Here is a 20,452-nt window from a genome sequence, read left to right as displayed (position 1 = left end):
ACAGACAGTTGTCTATTGTCTATTCAGAACCAGGGGCCACAGTTTAAGAATAAGGGGTAGGCCATTTAGAACGGAGATGAGGAAAAGCTTTTACTGTCAGAGAGTTGTAAATCTGTGGAATTCTCTGCCTCAGAAGGCAGTGGAGGCCAATTCTCTGAATGCTTTCAGGAGAGAGCTAGATAGAGCTCTTAAGGGAAGTGGAGTCAGGGGGTATGGGGAGAAGGCAGGAACGGGGTACTGATTGAGAATGATCTGCCATGATCACATTGAATGGTGGTGCTGGCTCGAAGGGCCGAATGGCCTACTCCTGCACCTATTGTCTATTATCAATGGCCTGTTTCCTTTATCATAGTTACTTTTTTGCATATCTTTCATTCATTGTTCTTTATCTCTCTACATCATCGTCTATATCTCTCGTTTCCCTAACTAGTCTGAAGAAAGGTCTCGACACGAAATGTTACCCATTCCTTCTCTCCAGAGATGCTGCCTGTCCCGCTGAGTTACTCCAGTGTCTTGTGTCTATCTTCGGTTTAAACCAGCATCTGCAGTTCCTTCCCCCACACTGATCTTTCTGTCCTGGGCCTTCTCCATTGCCAGAGTGAGGGCACATGTAAAACGGAGGAACAGCACCTCATATTTCGCTTGGGTACCTTACAACCAAATGGCATGCACATCGAATTCTCCAATTTTAACCCCTTGCTAACCTCTCCTCCACAACCTTCTCTTTTGCCCCTGCCCTTCCCTCCCCGTGACCCTCCTGGACTGCCATTTATTTCTCCCCTTCTTCAAACTTGTCTCACACCTTCCTTTCCTATCTGCCCATCAACCCCCCTCCTTTCCTATCTGCCCATCAACCCCCCCTCCTATGTCGACTCTCTGTTATTCCTACCTCTCCCTTTTTCCAACTTTCTTCTCCCTCCCCTACAACCAGTCTGAAGAAGGGCCTCGACCCGAAACAGCACCTATCCACGTTCTCCAGAGATGCTGCTTGACCCGCTGAGTTACTCCAACACTTCGCATCCTCTTTTGAATTAAGGCATAATAAGGCAAAAGGAAGGGGAATAAAGATGATCGCAGTGCACAGCCATTCCAAAGGTTTAAAATAAAATTAAAGTACAATGGAATTGTTGATTTCTCTTTGACGGGTGATAAAAATTGTGTGATTCTAAATTTCTACCTGACATATAAACTGTGCCTAGGCATGAGAACGATGACAGATGCAGTGTATGAATATAAACCAAAAAATAACAATCAAACCACGTATTTAATAAAACAAATTAAAAATAATAAAAGAATGCGAACTAGGCAAACTTTGAGTTTGGACAATTACAACTTCTAATGCAGCTTATTTTTCACTGTTGTTTTAAATACAGGCTCTTTCCTTTTGCACATTGATATCTACTTATCGCACGTGTTACTCTATTGCAGCTTCTGATCAGCTCAACCACTTACCCCCACTTTCTGACCCCCTCAGACCTACCAGACCAGGTTGCTCCCTCCCTCATCTACTTTCCCTTAAATTCCAGAACCTCTGACAACTAGTCATAGAGTTGAACAGCACGGAAGTTGGACATGTTCTATTGTGCTGCTGCAAGTAAGAATTTCATTGTTCTATCTGGGACATGACAACAAAACACTCTGGAACAGGCCCTTTGCCTCAGCTTGCTCATGCTGACCAAGATGCCTATCTATACTATCCACCTGCCCTCATTTGGCCCATCCTTCTAAACATTTCTTTCCCATGTACCTGTACAAATGTCTTTTAAATATTGTTATAGTACCAGCCTCTACTACCTGTTCTGGCAGCTCATCCCGTATACCCACCACCATCTGTGTGAAAAAGTTGCCCCTCAGGTTCCTATGAAATATTTCACCATTCACCACAAAGCTATATTCTTTGGTTCTTGATTTCCCCAAGGGTAAAATACTCTGATTTACCCAATCTATTGCCCTCATGATCTTATACACCTCTAAAAGATTATACCTCAGTTTCCCGTGCTCCAATGAATAAAGTCCTGGTCTGCCCAGCCTATCCCCATAGCTCAGGCCCTCAAGTCCTGGTAACAGAAGAGATCCCAATAGTCCAAAAATCTGAATCCCTGCCCCCTGCACCAATTCCTCAGCCCTATCTTCCTGTTCTAACCTTCATATTTCCTTGCACCAGCAGTAACCTGGAGTATAAGAAAATAACTGCAGATGCTGGTACAAATCGAAGGTATTTATTCACAAAATGCTGGAGTAACTCAGCAGGTCAGGCAGCATCTCAGGAGAGAAGGAATAGGTGACGTTTCAGGTCAAGACCCTTCTTCAGACTGAAGACAGGTCAGTCTGAAGAAGGGTCACCGAAACGTCACCCATTCCTTCTCTCCTGAGATGCTGCCTGACCTGCTGAGTTACTCCAGCATTTTGTGAATAAATACTTTCAAGCAGTAACCTGGAGATCAACACCCTGGAGGTCCGTTTTTTAATCTTCCGCCTAACCTCCTATATTCATTCTGCAGGACCACATCCCAGTTCGTACCCATGTCATTTGCGCCAATGTGCACAACGACTTCTGGCTACTCACCTTCTCCCTTGAGAATGTCATGTAGCCTCTCTGAGACATCCTGGACCGTGGCACCAGAGAGGCAACACACCATCCTGCAATCGTGATTGGTGCCACAGAATTTCCCGCCTGCCCCCCTGATTAACGAGTCTCCTACCACTATGGCTCTGCCTGACATTACCCTTCCCCACTGTGCCTCAGAGCCAGGCTGAGTACCACAGACCTGACTGCCAATGCCACTCACCCCTGGAGGGTCAACCCCCTCAACAGCACCCAAAAGGATTTAGATTTTTAGATTTAGAGAGAGAGATTTAGAGAGAGAGATTTAGAGAGAGAGAGATACAGCGCGGAAACAGGCCCTTCGGCCCATCGAGTCCGCGCCGCCCAGCGATCCCCGCACATTAACACTATCTTACACACACTAGGGACAATTTTTACATTTACCCAGTCAATTAACCTACATACCTGTACGTCTTTGGAGTGTGGGAGGAAACCGAAGATCTCGGAGAAAACCCAGGCAGGTCACAGGGAGAACGTACAAACTCCGTACAGACAGCACCCATAGTCGGGATCGAACCCGAGTCTCCGGCGCTGCATTCGCTGTAAGGCAGCAACTCTACCGCTGCACCAACGTGCCGCCCTTTTAACAGGACACACCTGTTTTAAAGGGGAATGGCCACAGGGATCACCTGCACTCTCTGTCTGCACCCTGTCCTCGGTTACCAACCTACTCTCTGTCATCATCATCATCGGCAGTCACACATAGCGAGTACAACTGTCCTCGATAGGACGCCTGTGCGTGACTTTGTTTAACGTGGGGAGACTGGTGCACAGACAGCCACCACACGGTCCTTGACAGATCTGGGTCAGGATCCAGTGGCATGGAGTCCAAGACGACCGGGGATCCTTTTCTGCTGCAGCCTTCATCCGTCTTCCCAGCCATTATGACGCTCCACTGAAGTCAGCCATCATCCTCCCTCCGCTTGTTCCACCGTTGAGGTCTTGGTTGGATTGCTCTTTGTCAGGGACCTCCCCCTCGACCTTACCGTCATGGGTGACCCTACCAGGAGCGTAGCTCCAGATGGCATCGCTCTCAGGATCTCACAAGCTTCTCCACCACAACAAGGTGCCAATCCATGGAGAAGCCTACTCTCCGTACCTTAAGCATGACCACTTCACTATAACTCCTATCAATGCAGCTCTCGTTCTCCCAGACATTCCACGGCTCCACCAGTCACAGCTTCAGTTCCCCAGCCTGGTCTGTAAGGAAGTGCACCTGGACACAATTCCCAGTAGTGCAGCCATCAGGGATACCAGCATTTCCCAGACTTCCCACATTCTGCAGGGATGATCATTGCATCATTCTGCCTGCCATTACTACTGCACTAGAAACAAGAGGAAAGAAAAAAGAGACCAGCCACACACAAGAAACAGCACATTACCATTACTCCCTTTTCTCCTCAGCTCAGCTTTTGCTCAGTCTTTTGGCTGAAGCCTCACACTTACCCTCCCACACAGCACATCCCCTCAACCCTGACACTTTCCATCCTCTCTCCCAACATGCCTGCTCCCAATCGGCCCCTCTTGGTTCTTGGTCCTCTGAAATATTCCAAATGGAATTTAAACTGGATGTGAACTGGAAACTGAAACTGCTACACATTGCCTTTAAAAAAAATTGGCTGCTCAATTAGCAAATTTTGATCACTCCGGCTGCTGTTTGAAATCGCTCTCTAGTGCTCTGACACAGAAACAAACTGACTCAACCAAGCCAATGGCCGCTTTTTTCAAGAACAAGTAGCGGCACGGTAGCGCAGCGGTAGAGTTGCTGCTTTACAGCGAATGCAGCGCCGGAGACTCAGGTTCGATCCTGACTACGGGTGCTGCACTGTAAGGAGTTTGTACGTTCTCCCCGTGACCTGCGTGGGTTTTCTCCGAGATCTTCGGTTTCCTCCCACACTCCAAAGACGTACAGGTATGTAGGTTAATTGGCTGGGATATAAATGTAAAAATTGTCCCTAGTGGGTGTAGGATAATGTTAATGTACGGGGATCGTTGGGCGGCACGGACTTGGTGGGCCGAAAAGGCCTGTTTCCGGCTGTATATATATGATATGATATGATAAGTTTGTTCGTTCACTAATTTATCTATTCTCCATGGCACCTGGTGACACTACATAAAGCAGCAACGGTTCTGTTCTGAACTAATAGAACTACTCACTGTTTTGTTCAGTTTAGATTTAGGTTGGTTTAGTTTATTGTCATGTGTCCCGAAGTACAGTGAAAAGCTTTTGTTGCTGCTATCCAGTCAGCAATACAAGATTACAATTGAGCCATTCACAGTGCACAGATACATGATAAGGGGATAAAGGTTTATTGCAAGATAAAGCTCGTAAACGCCAATCACCGATAGTCAGAGGGTCACCAATGAGGTAGGTAGTAGTTCAGGACTGCTCTATTGTAACGGTAGAATGGTTGAGTTGCCTGATAACAGTTGGGAAGAAACTGTCCCTGAATCTGGAGGTGTGCGTTTTCACATTGCTATACTTTTTGCCCGATGGGAGGGGGGAGGAGTGGCCAAGGTGTGACTCGTCCTTGATTATACTGCTGGCCTTGCCGACGCAGCGCGAGGTACAAATGGAGTGAATGGAAGGGAGGTTAGTTTTTGATGGTCTGGGCATTCCATGATGTGGTCGATGATGAACATAAACTTCATAGACCCCCCGGGCATCTTCTCTACTGCAAACTGTCTTCTTAAGCCCTTCAGCTCCGTCTCCTCCACTTTTAACCCCAATTACATCAAGAATTTGATGGACGTTATTAAATTGCTCACATCGTGAATGACTGCTCACGGAGGCTTTTCCCTGGTGGCATCAAGGCCATCCACCCAGCAGATGCTGCCCTGGCCTGGATGTCTACCCTTGACCTACAACTTTAGGCTGTGCACACCATACGCAAGAAGAAGCAGCTTAAATTGCTGAGACCAAGATCATCCAGCTTGTTAACCCTGACACTTTCCATCCTTCCTCCAAAATAAACAACGGCACTTCCAGCCTTACTAATTGCTATCTCATGTCCAATGCCTTTTCCTCTTCATTGTCTTTGAACACTCAGAACCCTCCAATTAAATTCCCACCCTTGCTACAATACCAAACTGGCTCTAATCAAGATCACAAATCCTACTCTGTAATACTTTGATAAAGATAACTTCCTTTTTTGTTCTAAGAAAATAACTGCAGATGCTGGTACAAATCGAAGGTATTTATTCACAAAATGCTGGGGTAACTCAGCAGGTCAGGCAGCATCTCAGGAGGGAAGGAATGGGTGACGTTTCGGGTCGAGACCCTTCTTCAGACTGATGTCAGGGGGGCGGGACAAAGGAAGGATATAGGTGGAGACAGGAAGATAGAGGGAGAACTGGGAAGGGGGAGGGGAAGAGAGGGACAGAGGAACTATCTAAAGTTGGAGAAGTTAATGTTCATACCGCTGGGCTGCAAGCTACCCAGGCGAAATATGAGGTGCTGTTCCTCCAATTTGCGGTGGGCCTCACTATGGCACTGGAGGAGGCCCATGACAGAAAGGTCAGACTGGGAGTGGGAGTTGAAGTGCTCAGCCATCGGGAGATCAGGTTGGTTAAGGCGGACTGAGCGAAGGTGTTGAACGAAAATGATCGCCAAGCCTGCGTTTGGTTTTGCCGATGTAAATAAGTTGACATCTAAAGCAGCGGATGCAATAGATGAGGTTGGAGGAGGTGCAGGTGAACCTCTGTCTCACCGGGAAAGACTGTTTGGGTCCTTGGATGGAGTTGAGGGGGGAGGTAAAGGGACAGGTGTTGCATCTCCTGCGGTTGCAGGGGAAAGTGCCCGGGGATGGGGTGGTTTGGGTAGGAAGGGATGAGTGGACCAGGGAGTTACAGAGGGAGCGGTCTCTGCGGAACGCAGAAAGGGGAGGGGATGGGAAGATGTGGCCAGTGTTCTTGTCATTGAGGATTATGGCTAGATTACACCACCCTCATCTAACACCTATCCCTTCCGGTTCAATTGAATGCAAGTACATTCACATTGTTCCATTCATATCCACCCACCATGGACCCTGAATCATCAGCAATGGCTTCTTTTTACTTTGGTTTAGAGATACAGCATGGAAACAGGCCCTTCGGCCCACCGAGTACGGCAAACTAGCAATCCTCACACACTCACATTATCCTACACACACTGGGGACAATTTACTATTATCATAAGCCAACTAGCCTAAAAAACATGTAGGTCTTTGGAGTGTGGGAGGAAACCGGAGATGCCAGAGAAAACCCACACGGTCACAGGGGAACATGTACAAACATTGACCCGTAGTCAGGATTAAACCCGGGTCTCTGTAAGGCAGCAACTCTATTGCCTTCCACACACATGCTGGTAATTCTGGAGTTCCCCAAGGATCTATCCTTTGCCTCCTCATATTTCTTATTCATAAGCTGGTTCTCAATGATGCAATCTTCCAACAAAGTAAAAGTTCTGAACTGACCGCAACTAGCTCCAGCAGATCATTAACATCCACTCCACTGTCTTTAAAGCGTCGAAGAAGTTGACATTCAATGTATTCCAATTAAATATTATTAACTGAACAATCTCCATTTCCTTGTCACTATATCCCTATATCTTGGTAATCAAGAAGTCTACTAACCACACTTTACCCTGCATCAGTTCCCATTCACTCATTGTTCCTGCTTCTGCAGATGTGTTCTGCTTAGCAACGTTCCCTCGTTAAAATTCTCAACCTTGTTTCATATCCCCCCCAGGTGTCACCCTTCATTATCCTTGTTAACACCGTCAGCCTCTTTGCCTTCGAGATATCAATGCTCCTCTAACTTTAGATAACTGGCAGAAGAGTATTGCGAAGATTGATACGAGGTGCAAAGCCAATCAGCTCAACCAGCCAGTGTGAAGATTTTTTTTTCTCACATGACAGCACATAACAATTTCTCAAATGACATCATAACAGTTGCTATCAGTATCCGACTGGAAGTTCCATTTCCAGCTTAGATCGGTGTGAATTCCCCGTTTACAATATTTACATGCTGCATATTTTTATTGATTCTTCAATAACCCAATGTGCATATGGTACAAGCCAGAGCCTGGTAGCTGTTCATTATTGTACCTTGCTCAGTAATATCACAAACATTTTATCCTCTTTTATGTCTCACTTAGGATCCTCAGGTATTTATTTCACAAAATGCTGGAATATTTCACAAAAAAGATTTTACAAAAATCTTTCTCCTGAGACGCTGCCTGACCTGCTGAGTTACTCCAGCATTTTGTGAAATAAATACCTTCGATTTGTACCAGCATCTGCAGTTATTTTCTTACACTTAGGATCCTCAAATATCCCCAATTTATTCCTCGTCAGTCGTGCCAAAGAAAGTTTGTCAGCAGGAAAACTATTGCTTTCAGGACCCACTCTCCTGATCAACTTAGATTCCAAATTTAACCAAAACTTAAGAAAGATAGGAACAAAGTGAAGGGAATGTGGAAAATGACCTTTGTTGGAAAGAGTCAATATCAAAGTTAATTAATCCCTAGAGCCCTACTTTATCCACTATCTGCAAAGTCACACTATTGATCTTTGGTAACTTAATTGCCTATATGTTTTCACTAATTCTCATCACATTCATCTGCCTTCTTTTTTCTTTAATCTTCGCTTCAAGAACATTATCTAAGTTGGTTAGCAGATAAAAAAAAGTGGATGCTGTGCCTTCCTTTAATAAAAAGGATTTGCCTTATGTTCTGCCATAAAATGCATTAACCTCTAAATAATCGGAGGTCAAATTGGTAACTTACTTAAAATATGACTATTTATGAAGGCATGAATCTGTAGCTATCACCACAAAATCTTTCAACCCAGAACACACTGAAGGAACAGGAATAACAGCATCTTATGGTAATATGACATGAAAAGATCTTTCAATCGAAATAATGACATCATACTTCACAGTCTGAAGTGCAGAAACCACCTCCACTGGCCTTCTAAGGCGATTCAGTAACTGCTCAGAAAACAAGAGTCAGTGGTGCTGGCATTGGTTTAAGTGACCCAAATTTAAGGGTGCTGTCTGAGCAAGATTTATAGCAATTTAACCACTCATTCTGACAATCTGACAAGGGCAAGATCTGCACAAGGGGAGCTCAATTTATCTTCAGCAGTGGCTAACTTGTTCATTAATCTGATGTTTTCTCCCTGCACTTTAATCTGCCTAATAACGAAAAGGTTAACAAAACTGAGGAAACCATCCAGAACTTATTCTTTGTCATGTTTACTTAATTGAACATTATCTATAGAGCCATATTGTACATAGGTTGATGTCAATCAATATTTAGACCTTACTTAATCCATTTTACATTCATACACTCTGTAATAGTACATTTGCACATAAATATGTCTTGCAAAAAAATGTTTTTTTGGGATACGTTTTTATGTTATTGATAAAAGAGTGCCTGTGGTCTTTTTGTCACCCATTTTGAGGATAGCACGAAGAAACATGCCACATCTTCTACCTTGGATCATTGCAGATCAGAGAAGCCATGGATGATGAGGGATATGGGTAGGGATGGTCAAACAGCATCACAAAGACAGCCAGAAAAAATCACAAGAAATTAAATGGCGCATGGGAACAGATGGACCCTGGAGTGCCTGTCCACAGATTTTTTTTTACGGTAGCAGAACAAGGTGGTTAACAAGGTGTACCATAAAAAGGACACTTTATTTTATTAGCTAAGGCACAGAATACAAGAGCAGGACTCAAGCTTGCACTCAAGTGTGTAGGAGAAGATGTACGAAGATGATGTGAGGTCTGAAAAAGATCGGATGAGCTAGGTTGATTCCCTTTGTAACAGGGGAAACCAATGTGAGACTTAGTTGGGGTATATAAAATTATGTGGACTAGATAATTAGGAAGGGTCCATTTCTCCTGGCAGAGGGAGGACGAAGAAGAGGGCTTAGAATGATGACACAAGGAACTCCAGATGCTGGAATCTTGCACACAACACAAAGTTTTGGAGTAACTCAACAGGTCGGACAGCATCTCTGGAGGACATGGATAAGCGACGATTTGTGTCAGGACCCCTCAGGAAGGGTCCCAACCTGAAACATCCCCTATCCATGTTCTCCAGAGATGCTGCCTGACCTGCTGAGTTACTCCAGCACTTTGTGTTCTAGGCTTAGAGTGAACACAATTGATGGAAGGATTTAGAGAGAAATCAGAGTAAGAAACCTTGATCACATTTAAACTGTACCATGGCGTTTGGGGTTACGGGAGTTGGTGCTACAAGGTTGACATAGGTTAGATTGGGTTTTTCCGATTGTTACGGAGACAATGGGTATCCTTTCATGTCATAAGTTTTCCTTGACTAACAATAAATTAGTAGGAATTTCAGGTTCATAGAACACTGAAGTACAGATTGCATTTGTCAAGCTGTAATCATTTAAAAAAGCTACACCATGCACATAATATACAGGCAAGCCACAAATATTGATTAGTGCATCAAAAGAAGACAAGCAAATAGGTCATTTCGAATTATAATCCTGATAAGTGATTGTACAATCCACTGGCACCAAACTCAAAAGAATGTGATAGTTAATCTTTCCAGTGAGTTTAAAACCAGGCATCTAAATATTGCAAAATGCCTTGAAGTGCACGGTAAAGCAGTATTGATCCAGATTTGCACAACATCACTGCACATTTGCCTGAAGCAGCTCCAGGCAACATATGTGATACAAAAGATTTTACACAACTGAATTTGGCAGAGAGTGGTGATGCTGGTGGAAATGAATTTGGGGTTGGATGGGGAGAAGATGATTGGGGGGGGGGGATGGGGAAACACCTTCTTTAAAAAGATTATGAGTTTGCAAGGGAAGAGGGGTTGGTGGTGTAGGTTATAAACAGTGAGGGCACCCACTTGGAAGGAGACCTTGACAGTGGCCAATGTACCTATGTCCCGGTAACTAACATTCGAGTAGACATCAAACCTCCCATTAAGTGAGCCATGCTCCAGAGTGACATCAAAGAAGCGATTTACACCTCTGCACATCATAACAGGGTGGAGCTGGGTCATACCGCAGCAAGTGAGCCAGTACAGCACTTGGCAAAGCATTGGACCAGGTTTAGCAATCACATTTTTAAAAATATAGAGTCATAGAGTGATACAGCGTGGAAACAGGCCCTTCGGCCGAACTTGCCCACACCGGACAACATGTCCCACCCACACTAGTCCCACCTTTGGTCCATATCCCTCCAAACCTGTCCTATCCATGTACCTGTCTAACTGTTTCTTAAATGTTGGGATAGTCCCAGCCTCAACTACCTCTTCCGGCAGCTCTTTCCATACATCTACCACCTTTTGTGTGAAAAAGTTGCCCTTGAGATTCCTATTAAATCGTTTCCCCTTCACCTTAAACCTATGTCCTCTGGTCCTTGATTCCTGTACTCTGGGCAAGGGATTCTGTGCATCTACCTGATCTATAAAGATAATATTGCAAGGTGAGCAATTATTGGCCACTATTTTGCTGAGCTCGTGAGACATTCCTCTGCCCATTTAACATAATACAAACTTTTGTTTAATTCAAACTTTGGAAATGAGAGCATTAAGAATGGGATTACATTTGTGTTAGATTAAAGCATCATTGATAAAATAAAATAAAATCCTTGCATGGGAATGAACAGGAAGTTGGAACAACATACCCTTGTCTTGAAAGCCAAGATAATTCTGGGCAGAATAAGGACCAAACACTTGAAACCAATTGTGATGTATTTCAGGACAAAGTCCGTGATTCCTGCAATCCAAAGTAAATCAAAGAAATCCATGCTTTCCACACCAGTCTTCAGAAATATCAAACTGGAAAGAAAAACAGAGCACATGGACACATATAAAATATCTGAATTATGTTCCAAAATACGATTATAAACAATCGTGCAGATAATTTAGCAATAAAAGGCATAAATCACAAGTAAACGCATAGAACTTATAAGGTACATCAATTTCGCAATTATGGTTTGAGTAAATAATGGAAATCAAGAGAGAAGTTAGGTAAAGCAGCATATTTTTAATGTAACGTAGCAACCACAATCTGCCACCCAGAAGATGTTTCAGCAGGGAAATCCCCCTGATAACTACTGTACTGTTACTGACATGATATGTATCACCGGATGAGAGCACATCCGATGATTCTGGGGATTCCCAATTCAATTTTGAATATAGAGGCACAAGAGAGTCTCTCGAGGGTCATCTCGACCCAAAACGTTGACTGTCTATTTCCCTCCACAGAAACTACCTGACCTGCTTTCACGCAGCTACTATCCTTTGTTTTGGCTACATTTTGGTTATGCAGTTTTCAAACATTTACAAATATATTATAGAGGAGGAATGATATTCTCTGTACATGAAAATAAGGCAGTAACTTAAAAAAGCACAGCGAGAAAGAATTAAAACAGAATTTCTATATTTAAAATTGATTAATGAGGTAAGATTATTCAATATTTGGTCTTCCTGACCTATGTTGGTACATACTGTATTAAATTTGAAGCCATACTCCTTTAAATTCACATTTATTCTCATGTTTCTCATTTAGAATATCAATGCTCCCTTTCTCTCCAGGCAAAGGCTTTCATTCATAATGCCAAGCTGCCTCCAACCACAATTACAGATGATATTTTCATCACTTACGATGACTCGCATCTCTTTTCTCTCCAGGCCATCTATCCTTACTTGTCTTGTCTCTACTAATTGTCTTGTCTCTACTACTCATAAAATCTCCTTTGGATTATATTCCTATCAATCCAAGAGCAACCACTGTAATTCCAGCGATGGCCTTCTTTCTATCTGTGTACCCTGGAGAAGATCAGAGATGCTCTAAGTTTTCTCCGTGATTTTCTTACCTAAATGTTGCCTCTTCGCAGAAATGACTTAAGGTTTTACAACTCCATCCACGTCATTCTAGCTCACCTCTGCAACCCTTTGTACTGCCAGGATGTCTGCCTGATATTGCCCTGGATGAACCACTGCTTCCTACAACTGAAGCCTGCAAACTTTGCCTCCTTACCACCATTCCACTACCCTCTCTAGTGACTTGGTTCAAAGTGCCTGTTTCAGTCCTGTATGACTATGTCTCACATACAAAAAATGAATCAGAATGAGTGACCTTGTTTTTGACCTTAGTTGACACCTCAAAGTCCCAAACCTACTTCCCACCAGAATATTTGTCTTTCTACTTCAACCCTTCTATTTCTTTTTAACCATAGACTGGATTAACTGCCTTTGATTACATGCTAACCTGTGACAAATCTTATTCACCAGTTATTCCTCTTCACTTAGGCTCTGTAAACCTCAACATAAATACATTTTATTTCAAAGTGGTCCTGAACTTAATACACTTGCTCTGCAACTACCCCAGAACTTAATTCCCCTCCTCTAATGCTATGAATATTGTGGTCCAGCCCATCGGAAAGAACTTGATTCTTTCTCTTCAACATTCATGTACCCCATTATCTCTTCAACATTCATGTACCCCATTATCCCTTCAAATCTGCTTACTGGCAGAACCTTCAGCTGACATGGCCTTACTCCTTAGGAAGCCCTCGTCTATAAACAGTTTCCATCCTTTACTTTTCGTTTCCCAGTACTAATGTGTTTGACCATGATTTTGGTGACTATCCTGGATTTGGCCTTTGTTCATGTCACTGTGAAATGCCGAAGGATGACAAACGGTAAAGTTCATAAACAGAATATACGAGCAAAGGAGTATTAACGGTGATAATATTTGGGCTTCAATTGTAAGATTTCTTGTCCTTGACATATCTTCCAATTTCAGAATCCTGCATTTAAAAAAAAACTTGTTTTTAAATCTCTGGTACTGGATCACAGTTATAAAAGAAATGTCGCATGCTGGGTGTTCACCAAACTGAAAGGTCTGAAGGTTGATACGTCACCTGGACCAGATGGACCTACACCCCAGGGTTTTGAAAGAGGTGCTTTAGAGATTGTGGAGGCATTAGTAGTGATCTTTCAAGAATCACTAGAGTCAGAAGTGGTCCTAGAGGACTGGGAAATTGCAAATGTTACTCCACTGACCGAGAAGGGAGCGAGGCAAAAGAGGGGAAACTATAAGCTGGTTGGCCCGGCTTCAGTGGTTGGTAACGTTTTAGGGTCCATTATTAAGGATGGGGTTTCTAAGTACTTAGAGCACATGATAAAATAGACACAAAAAGCTGGAGTAACTCTCCAGGCAGCACCCTCCAAGTCCAAGGCTTAGCTATGGGCACCCTCATGGCCCTCAGCTTTGCCTGCCTCTTTGTAGGGTACGTTGAACAATCCCTGTTCCAGGCATTCACTGGCCCTATCCCCGAACACTATCTCCGTTACATTGATGACTGCATCGGTGCTACCTCCTGCACCCATGCAGAACTCATGGACCATCAACTTCACCACCAATTCTCATCTTGCACTTAAATTTACTTGGACCATCTCAGACACCTTCCTCCCCTTTCTTGATCTCACAGTCTCCATCACAGGAGATAGACCATTGACTGACATCTATTGCAAACCCACTGACTCCCACAACTATCTAGACCACACTTCTTCCCACCCTGCTTCCTGCAAAGACACTATCCCCTACTCCCAATTCCTCCGTCTACACCGCATCTGCACCCAAGATGAGGTGTTCCATACTAGAACATCCGAGATGTCCTCATTCTTTAGGGAACGGGCGTTCCCCTCTCCCATCAGAGATGAGGCCCTCACTCGTGTCTCCTCGGTACCCTGCAGCTCCGCCCTTGCTCCCCCTCCTTCTTGACAGCATCAGAGACAGAGTCCCCCTAGTCCTCACCATCCACCCCATCAGCCGTCGCATACAACACATAATCCTCCAAAATTTCTGCCACCTCCAACGGGATCCCACCACTAGCCACATTTTCCCATCTCCACCCCTTTCCGCCTTATGCAGAGACCGTTCCCTCCGCAACTCCCTGGTTAACTCATCCCTTCCCACCCTAACCACCCCCTCCCCAGGTACCTTCCCCTGCAACCGCAGAAGATGCAACACCTGTCGCTGTACCTCCTCCCTCAACTCTGTCCAGGGACCACGACAGACCTTTCAGGTAAGGCAGAGGTTCACTTGCACCTCCTCCAACCTCATCTACTGCATCCATTGTTCAAGATGTGGACTCTTCCAACCTCATCTACTGTATCCATTGTTCAAGATGTGGACTCTTATCATCGGCAAGACCAAACGCAGACTGGGCGATCATTTCACAGAACACTTTCGCTCCACCCACGTGAACCAACCCGATTGCTGGACACTTTAATTCTCCTTCCCATTCCTACACAGACCTTTCTGTCCTCGGTCTCCTCCATTGTCAGAGTGAGGCTAAATGCAAATTGGAAGAACCGCATTTCATATTTTGCTTGGGCAGCTTACAGCCCAGTGGTATGAATACTGATTTCTCTCACTTCAGGTAGCCCCAGCATTCCCTCTCTTTCTATCCCTCTCCCGCCCAAGTCACACTAGCTTCTCATTTTCACCCTACAAACAGCCTACAATGGCCTGTTTCCTTTATCATGGTTACTTTTTTGCATGTCTTTCATTCATTGCTCTTTATCTCTCCTCATCACCGTCTATATCTCTCATTTCCCTTATCCCTAACCAGTCTGAAGAAGGGTCTTGACCAGAAACGTCACCCATTCCTTCTCTCCAGAGATGCTGCCTGTCCCGCTGAGTTACTCCAGCTTTTTGTGTCTATCTTCGGTTTAAACCAGCATCTGCAGTTCCTTCTTACACATGATAAATAGGCTGGTCAGCATGGTTTTGTGAAGGGGTGATCTTGCCTGATAAAGCTGTTGGAATTCTTTCAGTAAATAGCAGGATAGACAAAGGAGAGTTGGTGGATGTTGGTTACTTGGATTTTCAGTAGGCCTTTGATAAGATGTTGCACAAGAGGCTGTTAAACATAATGAGAGCTCATGGTATTAGAGGGAGGATACTCGCATGTATAGGAGATTGGCTGAATGGTGAAAGGCAAACGGTAGGAATAAAAAGAGCTTTTTCTGTTTGGCTGCCATTGCCTAGCGGTGTTCCGCAGGGATCAGTGATGGGTCCGCTACTTTTCATGTTATATATCAATGAGTGGGATGAGGGAATTGATGGCTTTGTGGCCATGTTTGCAGATGATACAAAGATAGATGAAGGGGCAGGCAGTGTAAAGAAAGCAGGGAGTCTGCAGAAGGACTTGGACAGGTTGGGAGAGCGGACAAAGAAGTGGCAGATGGAATGCATGGTCATGCACTATGGCAATAGGAATAAAGGCGTAGACTATTCTCTAAATGGGGAGAGGATTTAGAATTTAGAGATGTCAGGACTTGGGAATGCTGGTGCAGGATTCCCAAAAGGTTAATTTGCAGGTTAAATCGGTAGGAAGGAAGGGAAATGCAATGTTGGCATTCATTTGGACTAGAATATAAAAGCAGGGATGTCATGTTTAGACTTTATAGGGCACTGGCCAGACTGCATTTGAAGTATTATGAGTAGTTTTGAACCCTATATCTGAAGATGTGCTGGCCTTGGATAGAGTCCTTAGGAGGTTTATGAGAATGGTCAGAGGAATAATTGGGTTAATGTAAGATGTCCATTTGATGGCTCTGGGCCTATATTCGGTGGAGTTTTGAAGGATGAGGGAAGATCTCCTTGAAACTTACCGAATAATGAAAGGCCTGGATAGAGTGAATGTGGAGAGTTTCGTTCCACTAGTGGGAGAGTCTAGGACCAGAGGGAACACTCAGAATAAAAGAACATACCTTCAGAAAGGAGATCAGGAAGAATTTATTTAGCCAGACAGTGGTGAATCTGTGGAATTCACTGCCACAGACAGCAGTGGGGAAAAAATCTTTGGGTATTTTTAAAGCAGATTGCTAGGTTCTTGATTAGTAAGGGTGTCAAAGATTATGGGGAGAAGGCAAGAGAATGGGGTTGAGAGAGGAAAGACAGATCTGCCATGAATGGCGGAATAGACACGATGGACCGAAAGCCCTAATGCTGCTCCTATTAATTATTTTAAAATGTGAAATGTTTTCTTGACAGTCAGTAAGGCTATTCAAAAATCGTAATATAAATTGGGTCTGTATTTAGCTATTACATAGAGTTGTTAAAAAAGAGTGATGAATCAAATAATAAACAAAATCAAATACTCACATTGCATGAGAGATTCAGTTTAACACAACACTTGGCTCAACTAATGTTCAAAAATCTTACTGTACAAATGAAACCTATAAAGAAACCAACGTTAACACAAAATGACAACTTGTAAGCCATGCAGGGGTGAAATAAAGACCAAAATAATTCCATGACAACATAATTAAAAGGAATTAACAAAAGTTTGTACTGTAATTAATACACATCATTGACATAGAGGAATGTAATATTCACATAATTAAGCAGCTTTCACATTATATTTTTTATACCCTAAATATTTGTACGGGTATTGTCATTATTAAAAGCCAAGGGATATACATTATAGGAAATTAGTTTTCCCACATGCATATAGTACTCATACCTAAGATAGACACAAAATGCTGGAGTAACTCAGCGGGACAGGCAGCATCTCTGGAGAGTAGGAATGGGTGACGTTTCGGGTCGAGACCCTTCTTCAGAAGGGTCTCGACTCGAAAAGTCACCCATTCCTTCTCTCCCGAGATATTGCCTGTCCCGCTGAGTTACTCCAGCATTTTGTGTCTATCTTCGGTGTAAACCAGCATCTGCAGTTCCTTCCTACACATTTCGTGGCGCTCATGCCTAGCTTTCTTGGGCAGACATGTTCATAGTCATGCTGAGAAAACTCTAGCAAATCTGTAAACATGGAAAAATAGACTCTCTAAATAGTACCATTTCTCATACCAGGTATCCTCTAACTATAAATTCCAAATCTTGGTGATTTTTTTTGCACCGGTCTCGTCTCAGCTCCGACCACTGATCTACATTCACTTCAAGCTCCTGGTTTGGAGCTACATTCACTTCAAGCTACGTTCACTTCAAGCTCAAGCTACGTTCACTTCAAGCTCCTACACAACAACCAGTTGTACTTCATAGTTGCTTGCCACAATTTTGTGCAAATAAAATTTCCAATCGTGTTAAACAAAAAATGTGCGATTCTCTTCTCGCCACACCTGGACAAAAGATGGCTCCTAAAACAAAGGAAAGTGATGGAAAATTGCTCAGTATTTTTGCCTGCAATTGTAGAACAAAGGCAGCCATTTAATTAATTGCTGTAGAACTAGCTCTGAAACAGCTGTCTAATTTCACAGAACCACGGAATGAGTACAGCACAGAAGGAGGCCATTTGGCCCTTTGTGTTTGCATCAGCTCTCTGTGAGAACAACCTATGATCCCCACCTTCCTACCCTTTCTCCACGCCTTGCAAAATTTTCCTCTCTATACAATTCCCCCTGGAAGACTACAATTGAACCTGTTTGCCTGCACTCGGATTACAGTCTGAAGGGTCTCGACCCCAAACGTCACCCATTCCTTCTCTCCGGAGATGCTGCCTGTCCCACTGAATTACTCCAGCACTTTGTGTCAACCTTCAGATTACAACTATACATTGTGTAATATTTTTCTTCATGTCACTCTTAATTCTCCACCCCTTGACTTTATATCAGTCATGTCTCGTCCTCCGCTGGCCCATCAAAGGAAATAATGCTCCTGTTATCTGCTAAAATTACATGCTGTATACTGTGCAATTAATCCAAGTCATTAATTGATGGTAAATAGAACAGTGGCCCCAACTTAAATACTGGCAACAATACTGGTACGTAGGTCTCTCCACTACAAAATCAACCATTCATCGCTGTTGCCGGCTTTCTATGGCTTAGCCCATTTCACACCACCTAATCCCGCAGGGTTTTATTTTATGACAAATCTATCTAATATCAGTGGTTTGTCTATATTAATGATACTTTTTCAAGTACCAATTCAATTTACCTGGATTAAATATTAAGTTTCCCCCCACAGTTATTATGCCAAGGTATGCCAACCGGTTAAAGTCGCCAGGTTTATCCCGCTCCTTAATATTAAACAATAATGCAGTATTTCCAATCCTCTAGTACTCTTTCGTGCAAGGAGATTTGGGAGTATTTCCACTGTTGCTCCTTTAGTAATGCATTGCAACTTGATGGGATAACTTTTCTACATCCATCATTGTTCTACATTTTAGAACTGCTGCTTTATCTATCTTTTCTATCCAATGAATTAGGCGTTTGATAAGTGGATAAAGAATGACTGAATGCCGATCAATGCTCTCCTGTCTCTGTTTGCAGTGAAGCAGAATGCAAAATGCACACAAAGCATTGACACCTCAGTTAGCATTAAGCTTAGTAACAGATTACTTTGGGAAAATGTACCCACCATTCATATATTAACCGGTGTCTACATGACTGAACATGGCCTTGTATGTTATGAAGCTCTATCAAGTATAATTGAATAATAATAAGCAAAGTTCATCCTTTCAAAGGATCAAATCATGGACAATAAATACCAAGTCGACAAATACACTGCAACTTTTTGAAAATTAATTTTGAAAAAAGAAAACCTCTCAATAACAAATAGGATTCCAGTGAGTTTCAAAATTACACATTTAAATAAATATCATTTAAAGGAAAATATTATGCTTAAACATCTTACCTCTTATAGAGTTCTTGGGTGCTGAAAGTATAATACAAAAACACCGTGTTCCCTATAAGGAACACTAATATCCACAGGGCTGTAAGAACTGATCTTTTTTCCTGTTGGAATAAAAAACACGAACATTAAAAACATTGATGTATAAGAAAACAACTGCAGATGCTGGTACAAATCGAAGGTATTTATTCACAAAATGCTGGAGTAACTCAGCAGGTCAGGCAGCAACTCAGGAGAGAAGGAATGGGTGACGTTTCGGGTCGAGACCCTTCTTCAGACTTCTTCAGTCTTTACACTGCGATTTTAAACAGAATCATCATCAAAAATGATATGCTATTAAGCAGAGGTGGCTTTGTCAAGGATGTAGGATGAATTTAATGCTAGAGCAGGGAGTACAAAACAGGGTTTAGACAGGAAAGATAAGACACGAGGACTAGGTGACTGCAGTTATATTTACCAAATATTTGAGTCAAGGAAGTAAGGACAGGAGAGGCCCAAGAGGGAGGAGTGATGAGTCGGAAGGTGCGGAGGAAATTTAGGATTAGAGGAGATTGACAAAATAGGCTGAATAATGTAACAAAGGAATTTAGATACTAGACGAGACAATAAACTTATTCATTCATTCATTCATCTCTGGGGCAGATGCAGGTGGCAATGGCTTAAGTGTGTGAAAATAAAACACGATTTATAGAATATTCAAAGAACAACTGAATACAATTTTGTTTTAAATGCCTCATAAGTGGAGTAACAGTCAATTGTTCCTTTTAACATAATTAGTCAGGTCTCTAGATTAATTGGAAAGTGCAATACCAGACGAGTGTAACATGGCAAATGCATTGAAGGACATTCAATTTTATATACGCAAAATTACTTGAGCAGAATTAAAATACAGTGACCTCACTCAGGCCTCAAATGTGAGAAAAAAATCAGAATTGATTTATGATTTATGAAAAATCAGAATTGATTTCAACGTGGAAAGCAAGATTGCTTCACTGTAAAATGTGCCGTAATCTTTATTTTAATACATCAACACAAAGCAATGTTATCGTGTTTCACCCCTTTTTCTAAAATCAGAATGACAAAGGAAAACTGTATTTTCTTGAATGTTTCATGTGATTTGTTTGTGATACTGTCAATTGTTAAAGGATTCATCACTCGGTTAAAATAACGAGAAAGGTTCTCAATTAATAAATCAGTGAGGAATTAA

At 42.8% G+C, this 20,452-nt stretch overlaps 1 protein-coding gene across 3 annotated transcripts in view; it reads right to left on the bottom strand.

The window, feature by feature from the left end:
• Window positions 1-20,452, bottom strand: part of rnft2 (ring finger protein, transmembrane 2) — a 47,146-nt gene that overhangs the window by 12,543 nt on the left and 14,151 nt on the right. For all 3 annotated transcript variants that reach the window (XM_078421748.1, XM_078421749.1, XM_078421747.1), the window contains 2 exons: window positions 19,249-19,349; window positions 11,267-11,420 (listed from right to left, as the gene is read on the bottom strand). In XM_078421748.1, coding sequence (XP_078277874.1) covers window positions 11,267-11,420; window positions 19,249-19,349 — 255 coding nt within the window. The remainder of the gene's footprint in view (window positions 1-11,266; window positions 11,421-19,248; window positions 19,350-20,452) is intronic.

The sequence above is a fragment of the Rhinoraja longicauda genome, chromosome 25 (assembly GCF_053455715.1).
Source record: "Rhinoraja longicauda isolate Sanriku21f chromosome 25, sRhiLon1.1, whole genome shotgun sequence".
Lineage (NCBI taxonomy): Eukaryota > Metazoa > Chordata > Chondrichthyes > Rajiformes > Arhynchobatidae > Rhinoraja > Rhinoraja longicauda.
The sequence above is the reverse complement of the archived record's forward strand: the minus strand, read 5'-3'. Positions and strand labels throughout refer to the sequence as shown.